General features: G+C 47.1%; 1 protein-coding gene across 1 annotated transcript in view; it reads right to left on the minus strand.

Moving 5' to 3' along the window:
- Window positions 1–4,895: 4,895 nt before the first annotated feature.
- BRAF (v-raf murine sarcoma viral oncogene homolog B) overlaps window positions 4,896–9,464 on the minus strand; it is a 69,190-nt gene continuing 64,621 nt past the window's right edge. The window contains exons 16-17 of the mRNA XM_006861175.1: window positions 7,727–7,861; window positions 4,896–5,087 (exon numbers count right to left, since the gene is read on the minus strand). Coding sequence (XP_006861237.1) covers window positions 4,914–5,087; window positions 7,727–7,861 — 309 coding nt within the window. The 3' untranslated portion in view covers window positions 4,896–4,913. The remainder of the gene's footprint in view (window positions 5,088–7,726; window positions 7,862–9,464) is intronic.

The following is a 9,464-nucleotide window of genomic DNA, read 5'->3' on the forward strand; positions in this document are numbered from 1 at the left end:
CCTATAGAGCCCTGGTGTGGCGCTGTGGGTTAATGCGTCAGACTGCAAAGCTGTTGGAACCGCAAGGTCGGCAGTTCAAGCTCACCAGCTGCTCCTTGGAAACTCTATATGGGGTCGCTATGGGTCGGAAGCGACTCGATGACACTTCACAACAACAACACAGTTTGCCCATATTGGACAATTGGCAGACTGAAAGAAATTCAGGCCTTTTGTTTCCAGGTCATTTCACCTTTCAAACCACCCCACCAGTTAAACTCAGGCACAAGGCACTCAACACAACTCAGCAGCATCCAGCCTGCTTTAAAACTCAAGACCCCTTTGAGATCCACTTCCTGCCTTTAGCTTACTGAGTGGGGGCTTTCTGCCACTATCTTTTACCTGTCATGTTTCCATGTTTTCACCTGTAACTAGAAGCCAGGCCCTCCTACCAACATCTGACAGTTTATTTCTGGGCTGGTTAACGACAGACAAGGATCGGAACGGCTGTTTCTCACGGGCACCCTAGCAATTACTCAGAAGACAACACTAGCCAGTTAGAACAGGAATAGCCTACCCACTTTCTCATGGCACGTGCCAACAAGTGCAGACTGCTGGGGACTGAGCCCTTGGTCTCTGCGGTAGTAACTGGCCCTACTGGAGTGTCTCCTCACACACTGGCACACAGCTGACGTGGAGACAAGTGCTGCCTGGCCACCTCCCTAGGGTAGAGAGCGGCAAAGTCAGCTGCCCGAGATGGCACAGCTGGAAACGTGCAGAGCTCGGTTTTCACACCCAGCTTCTCTGGGCTCTACAAGCACAGGGTTCGAGCACTGTTCAGGCATTGCTCAACTGATTAATCATCATCCTGAATATAACTGGTGGTCGGATTTCAGGTAGTGACGTTTTGCTTTTCATCTAAGAATTCCTTTTAACAAATATGAGGTTAACTAAGAGCTGTTGTGTGCTGACATTGAGCCGACCCCACATACCCCACACACAACTGCACCATGGGGCTTTCTCAGCTGTCATCTATGGAAGCAAGTCTCTAGGTCTTTCTTCATCGTAAGTGATGGAAAAAGCTCAAGGAAGGGGGAACTGGGCACTGATAGTACATTATGATCTTAGGGCTGCTATGTTCAGTATTTTAAAACATTTCTTCAAATAAAGTGATTTGCAACTATGAAATAATCACTGTATCTAGCAGAATCTAAATTTTACCAAAGGGAGGCAAAATAAAAACAAGATTTACTTAACAGAAATGTTCATAAAAAACAGGTAGAATTCATTAAGCTAGGTGATATTAGAAAATGATAAAATCGAAGTCACATCTTTTATATGGCATTTAAAAAGAGTACTTAAAAATCTTCAGAAAATGTTTCCTATTCATTATAGCAATTATATATTCTATTACAAAAATACTATTCTTGTCTCCAAACTTAAATATTAGCTTCAACATAGAAACAAACAAAACATCTTCCCAAGGTGCAAAATCCTATCCATGAAACCCAAATCAAACCCAAATAGGTACCAAAATCCTCCCGCTAAATGTCTACTGTTCTTATCATAACTAGACTTTAGATAAGGAATGTAAGAAGGAAAGGCAAACAGTATTCATTCATCAGGGAGCATGAAAGAAAAATCTTCATATGTTTCTGAAATCACAGAGAATTTAAGGGAAAGGGGGGAGCATCAGCCAATGAATCCATGTCATACTTCTGTCTCCTCTCTGTCCCCAACCTGCCCTGGGTTTCACCTGAGGCAGGAGCTCACACCAGTTGTGGTACGCTCTTGGGAGTGAACACTCTGATAGGCTTTGTGGCTCTTTGAAAATCTCGGAAAGTCACTTCTCTCCCTTTCTGGTTGGGAGTACACTAAGCTTCCTTTTCCATGTGACTTTACTGAAGAAAAGGACAGAGAACATGTGGCAAGAAGACTTCAGACCCTCAAGTTTCTTTGTCTGTTTGAAGCTACAGACTTTATGCACTAGTTCTGAAACACCACTCAGTAATTACTCATTGTTCCAGAAGTGGATGTAGTTCAATGACTACTATACATGCAATCTGACAAAACCCCCATCAACACAAGGTGTTGTGGGGATTCTAGTCTGCTCTTCCTTACACATCAGTCACCACTACACATGTTGGTGGAATCACTCCACAGCCCTTCGAGGGGCTTCTGGAGGGTAAGCACTGCCTGGCACACACACAAACGGGGCTTAATTGTTAAGAGGCAGTATTACCAAAACCCAGACCACTGCTGTCAAATCGATTGCCACTCGCAGTGACCCTGTAGGACGGGAGAACTATCCCAGGGTCCCCAAGGCTGTCATCTTGTTCTACCAGTTCAGCCAGGGTAGGGTGAGGGCTAACCTGCCAGTCTCTTGGTTAGCTGTCAGATGCTTAACCAGTGTGCCACCAGGATTACATCCTCACAGGACAGGTTAAACATTTAGTAAAAGTAACTGACAAAAGGAAGTAACCACTTTATAGTATTATGAAAAAGTTAGATCATTTCCTCCCATGGAGAGACCTACTTGAGAAAGACAATTTAAGCTGATGTGGGAATCCTTTAAAGCTCCAGAGTCAGTTATTTAAATGGTTAGTTCAACAAGGTACTGTATGAAATTCACAAACCTAAAGCATCCAATTCAACCCTGTGAACTCAAAAGTATTTAAAATCAAGACAACACAGCTCATTTGCTATCATGGAAGTGTCAAACTTTTAAAAAGAAAAATATATTTCATAAAAGTAATTGATTTTAGTAAAAACACACAAGGGCTTGAGTTTCAAGAAAAAAGCAGTCTGGTTCCTGTTTCAGTTAGGTCTATGGGATTAGGAAAAACGTAGTTCTCCTTCACTGGGAGACTGGACCTAAAGCTAAACTAATATTAAACAGAAAACCAAAGAGAAAGGGAAGCTACCAGGCAGTGGATTCACACTGTGGGAACTGGGCCTGCGGGGTGTTTTGGTCTGAAGGGAGGAGAAGTACTATGCAGCCCTCCACAGAACCACCGGCGTCAGGGGAAGGCTTGGTCAGGTCCCGAGCAGCTCGAGAGCTCACCAACACGTCCGGCAGAAGGGAGGTGAGGAGATGGGCAGTCGGTAGGGCCTGGGGCAGGGTGATGTTGGGATTAACAGAGGAAGAAGACAGGCAGGCCGACGGGAAAATCAGAACCTTCTAAGCATTCCACAGAGCACGTGTACTTTGTAAAACGTATTAACTAAATATGTTAAATTAGCTAAATATGAATAAATAAAAACTCCACCTAAATAGCAACTATTAATCATATTTTTGGAGTCCTGGTGAGGTGCTGTGCTTTAATGCACTGGAATGCAAAGTCAGTTTGAATCACAAGGTTGGCAGTTCAAGTTCACTAGCTGCTCCTCGGAAACCCTATACAGGGTTGCTATCGCTATGGGTTGGAACCGACTCGATGGCACTTCACAACACCAGCAGCAATCATACGTTGAGTGTCACAGGGGGATTTACAACACTCACTTTGAGGTTTTTCATGTCATACATTCTTATATCCCTTTCTTATTGCTTTTTAAAATATAAGAAATGTTCTAACTTCTAAGATGGCAGTTTCAGGAACTACCCACATGAAGGGTAAAAGGCATGGTACAATGTTTACAGAGTGTGACGGGAAGTCTCATCTGGGCACCCGGAGGGAGGACTCAACAACGAAACCAGCCTGGGTTTGCAGAGGGCACTAACACTGACACTGTGACTACAAGTCCCCGGGGGCGGGCGACGGTGTCACGAAGAGGATGCCAGCCGCCTCTGAGTCCCAGTGACAACACGCTGAGTGCCTGCTGTGGCTCTGACACAGAATCACTACAAGAGGGTGAGAACAAATAACTTCGTACTGTGTGGGGCCAGCATCCTTTCAGACTCAGTATAGTCTCACAGAGCGAAGAACACACAAGGCCAGATGTCTTATGAGACACACCAACAAAGCATTTACTCAAACAGGTGGAGGTGGAGGTGGAGGTGGTGTGCCGTGGAGTCGGTTCTGACTCCGTGACCCTGCACAGGGCTTCCGAGGCTATAAATCTTTGAGGGAGCAGCCAGACTCATAACTACTACGCTATCAGAACTCCTTTGCTCAAATAGGTATACAGTAATAATACATTGTTTTAGAAATCCATTTCCTGGCTGCCTGGCAACCATTTATCTAAAAGAACACCAGACAAACCTAAAGGTTCACACAGATTTCTGGGAGTTTTTTTCTGGCGGGGAGTGGGACAATGGATTTGCAAGGAAATTCGACTTTCATCCACATTAAGACATCTTTAATATATATAAAGAAGCATTCTCTAATGGGAACTCCAGTCTCCAACATCCTCTGCACTGAAACCCCAACGGAGGACCGCTGACTTTTGCCAAACACACCCTTCCCCACCTGTAGCCATCACTTACCAAAAGCAATTCAGACTATTGCTTTTAGGGAAAAAAGGGCACCCAAGTTCTCCAGGTGGGAGTACAAAGAGACAGTTACTGAAAGAAGCAGCAGACAGGAGCTTTGGTCCCACCAGGCCTGTCTCCATCAGACGCTGCCTCCTTGGGCCCCATGTCTCTCTGCGGTCCCCAGTCAACACCCTCCCTTGGAGCTCATTATGTGGAGGTCCACCACAAAGACTGTACCAGAAAAGGTTTGTCGAGGAAACACTATTTAGTAGAATCAAGTAAACAAAACAAACTCGCAGCAAGAAGGTGTCAGGCACGTCAGGGTCTTCGAGAGACACTAGGATGCAGCACCCAGTCTGACTTCTGGGTGAGGAAAACGTGACATCCCATCTTTAAAGAAAACCAGATATTTCTGGTGTACCTCTTTATGAAAAAAAAGCCCTATTCAATCTAACCAATGTGTGAGCACACATGTTAGTCTTCCTGGGCCCTGCCCACCAGCCCCCCCACTCACTGAGTGGCTTCAATGGACAGGAAACGCACCGTAGCCCCCGGCCTGGATAGGGGTTTTTGGAGAAGCGCAAGCATACAGACTAAAATCCTCCGTCTGGAAGCCAGCCCGATTCAAGGAGGGTTCAGATGCACTGCGGTGAATTTTTGGCAAGGAGCGGGCCAGCAGCTCAATAGAAGCCAGGATCTGAAAAACAAGACAAACGAAAATATATGTGAATCTGTGGTGGCATGAATCTGTAAGAGTCTTTTATCTCTCATCCCATACATGTTATGAAAAAGCGCCCAGCATGTGACGTTTTAAAAAGTATTATCTTTAATGCCTGGGAAAATATTAGAAGAAAACAATGCTTTGGTTCACACGTAGACCATCTGCAGCGGTGGGACCGGGAGGTATGACATTTACATCCAATTCTGCACCCTGTGTCCAGTCCTTAAGTCCCTTGTGGAGGAAGCTGGGGTGGGAGTGGAGGCTACAGCGATCCCTGAAGAGCCAGCAGAGTGACTTGTTCCTTGAAAGGAACTTAGTGGTGGGGGCACAGGAGGGAGAGCAGAAGATGGCACCCACTCAGGTACACATGTTGGCTCTGTGGAGGCTGAGGCACAAAAACACCTGGCTGTACAGGTGTGTACAGATGTGTACACAGCCATTGGAACTCTGTCATTACCATATTGGCCTGAACAACCACGGCCTCTGACAGAAGAGTTACACTACAGTCAGATGTATATAAGGTGGCAAAGGAAGCCTCACACAACTTGTTTTTTGATGCCATGTAATGAATGAGGTGTTAGTTATATTTAGAAAATGAGCATCTCGCCTTTTTTACTGTCATTTCAGAATCATGCCTCAGAACATAATTGCGTCATTAATACCACCAACCATGCAGGGGGCCTGGTGTGGCACTATGGGATCAGCACTGGACTCCTAACCATAAGGTCGGCAGTTCAAACCCAGCAGTGTCTTCTCGGAAACCCCATACAAGGTTACTGTGAGTTGGAATCACGTCGACTCCCAGTGAGAATCGGGGCGGGCGGGGGGATTGGCATGAGGAGGGAGAGCCTGGCAGCGGTCCTGCGGACAGCTCATCTCTCACTTGGGGTGTCTGCAATCAGTGGTCTTCATGTTTTAAAAAACAAAACAATACACATTTCCCTCAGAGAATCCCAACATGTATCCGCCTCCTGTGAGTTAGCCGGGAGATTTGTGAGCCCTTTCACAATGGAACCGTTTTCTGCTTTGAGTTTCTGTTGGTACTGCCATAGAAAGTATGCTGCAATCAAGGGGAAAATTCTTTCTGAGGGTCTGTGTGTCTACATGAGGCCCATTTCTTCAGATTCATGTGGTAACAGGTCTCCACCAGGTGGCAGCATGCACTAACCTAGGGTAAAAGCTTCCCCTGAGACCTGTTGCTGTCAGGGGCCATTGAAGTACAGTCTGTCCTGTCCTGTGTAAGCCTCCTCACGCTGCCACCACGTCAATCCATCTTGCTGAAGGTTTTCTTCTTCTTCACTGAACCTCGACTTTACCTAGCATGATGTCCTTCTCAGGGACTGGCTCCTCGTGACATGTCCAAAGTACAAGAGATGAAGTCTCAAGACCTTCACTTCTAAGGGGCACTTTGCCTGCACTTCTTCCAAGACAAATCTGTCAGTTCTTCTGGCAGTCCATGGTGCTTTCAATGGGAACCAGAGACGAAAAGTGTTGGTGGGTGACAAAGGGGCTCAAATCATGGAATCCACCTTCTATCAGGTTCCTCCCTGCAGCTTGGGCTGTGTGGTCAGAGGCACCAGGCTCAGGCGGCGCAGCCCTGAGAAACGGGAGAAGGGTTTGGGGCCCACGGCCGTGTGTGTACGGTGCTCTCAGCAACTTCCTCAGACTCCAAAATTCTGTCCTTTTGGCACAACCTACACCACAGCCATGGTGCTGTGGGCTAATGAGTCAGACTGCAAAGTCGTTTGAACTGCAAGGTCGGTGGTTCAAGCTCACTAGCTGTTCCTTGGAAACCCTATACAGACAGGGTCACTACGGGTCGAAATCGACTCGCCGGCACTTCACCACCACCACTACCACCACGATGACGACACTTTTTAGGCTGGGCAGCGAATGATGCTCTTCAGCTCAGACTCCCAGTGAACAGCTGAGAGCAATGGGAACCACCAAGGACAGAGGTGGCCCTGTGCCTGCACACTGCCTATTGGTTCTTCCTTCCCCAGGGGTCCCGTGAAGGGGGTATGTGGAACTGACACATCACCCTCAGGAAGAGTCAAGTAGGGTCTGTGGTCCTCCACAGGGCACAGCGTTCCTGAGAAGTGTAGGCCATACTGACTCTTGTTACTTTAGAAATGTGAGGTGTGAGGAGGAAGGCTATTATCAGGTGAGAACTTACACACAGTAACAGCAGAGCGAGGACCAGCTGTCTTCTGAAGTCAGGCAGTAGAGAGACCAGCAAGAATGTGAAACAACGCTCCTATTATTATTTTTTGTTTGTTTTGGGAAATATAATTATTTTTCAAGAAAATGGTTTTATTTTTATGTTTAAATTGTCATAAAGAACTATTTTTAAAGCTTCTCAATTTTAATTTTGGGTTTGGTAATTCATAAAAACTCTCTGGGATCTTCCCTGCTTTTTAAGAATATAAAGGGGTTCAAAGACTAAAAAGTTTGATAACTGCAGGACAGAACAAAGCTGCTCTGAGCAGCTTGCATTGGGACCCCGATTTCCTGGGTGCCTGCACATGGAAACCCACTCACAAGTGACAAACCACCCAAAGAGGTCCTTGAAGTCCTACCCCTGGAGTCATGGGCCATGTAAAGTCCGTGCTTACCTGGGGGAAGAGCGGCCTCTCTTCCCGTTTCTTTTTCAAGCACTCAGCCATCAGTCTCTTCATGGCTTTGGGACAGTTACTCCGCACCTTACTCAGGTCTGGAGACAGGTATCCTCGTCCCACCATGAAAATGATCTGGGAAGAAAAAAACCCCAACAAAGTCACACAACCTGAGGAAGGGGGACAATACCAAAACACGACAAATGGGCAGGCTGGATCCCAGGGACACGCACCTGGTTCAAAGGACAAGGGCACTCACTAAGAGCGGAGGCCAACCACCAGGGTGGTACCTGAGGCCTTTAAGCCAAAGACTGGTACCATGGTTAGCAGGCTGTCTTCCTGACCCCTAGCCAGTCCTCTTCCCAATGGCAGGCTGGTCATCCACACATATACCCTCTATGCCATGTCTCTAAATGACGACGTAGCAGCGTGCTGGGTGGGCACTGTGCTAAGCCCCTCCTCCCTATAGCAGTAGCAGGAACCACAGGTGTTGGCCATTTTTTTAGCAGGTGATTTTAGTTTCTGCTCTGGAAATGCCAACAGAGCACTGGGTAATGCAAACACGAGTAAAGTCTCTCCCAGAGGACAGAGGGGAATTATCAGGCGCTAACAGCTTGGCGAAACCTGTCCTCATGGATGAAATACTGGTGGCATGGTCCCCAGCATCTCCTCAACCCATCAGCCACCACAGTAGGATGCCCTGGCAGATGGGCACTGGACTCCCTCCCATCTCAGCACGTCCCACCTGCAGTCTTCAAAACTGGGCATGGGGAGCCTTTCCAGCAGGCTAAGAGGCATACAGAGGTGGGAGTTTTCATTTCTCCCATTTCCAACAACTGCCTGCCTGCGGACCGTTCCCTCCTGACACCAGGGCCCTTCCTTTACCACATGGAACCGAGCACACACTGCTATCTAACCGGGCAATACATCCCTTTGTAAACCAGCTAGTTTCCAGTCCTTTGCTCTTTTTCATGACCAGTTACCATGCGATTCTTGGTCTGAGCAAGCCGGTGAGGGCTCACAGTGGTCTGGCCTTTGGTGACTGCTGATGAGCCAGGGGGCTTGGGGCTGCCACACAGTAAAATCAAATGTGACAGTGGGGGATTTGGGCCACTCATATCAAGTCAACAATGGGTTTGGTCAACTATGTCTCTATCATTGTAGTTAAGTATCATCAAGTTGGTTCTGACCCATAGCAACACTGTATAGCGTTTTCAAGGAGCAGCTGATGAGTTTGGAATGCCGACAATAACCAAAGAACTTGACACATCATAGAAGTGTGGTCCTGTAGCATAAGAACTGGACTGCTAACTGCAAGGTGGCCCTCGTCAGAAACCCTACACATGGTTGCTCTGAGTCAGAACTGACTCGACAGCACTTAACAAGATTCCTGGGAAGGGGCCCTGGTGATGTGTGGTAACTGTTGGACTGCTAACCACAAGGTCAGTGGTTCAAACCCACAATGCACCATGGGAGAACGATGAGGCTAGCTGTTCCCTAAGAGTTACAGTATGGGAACTCTAAAGAGCAGTTCTAATCTGTCCTGTAAGGTCCCCATGGGTGAGAGGTGAGGGCAGCAGGATTGGTTCATTTGGAAGGCCTGTGGGTGGCAATAACAGTAAACATATAACTAATAGCCAAAAGACTGGTAGTCTGAACCCACCCAGAGGTGTCTGGGAAGACACACCTGGTAATCTGCTTCTGGAAGTTCACAGCCCTGATAACCCTCTGGAGCCCT

Source organism: Chrysochloris asiatica, unplaced genomic scaffold, assembly GCF_000296735.1.
Source record: "Chrysochloris asiatica unplaced genomic scaffold, ChrAsi1.0 scaffold00041, whole genome shotgun sequence".
Lineage (NCBI taxonomy): Eukaryota > Metazoa > Chordata > Mammalia > Afrosoricida > Chrysochloridae > Chrysochloris > Chrysochloris asiatica.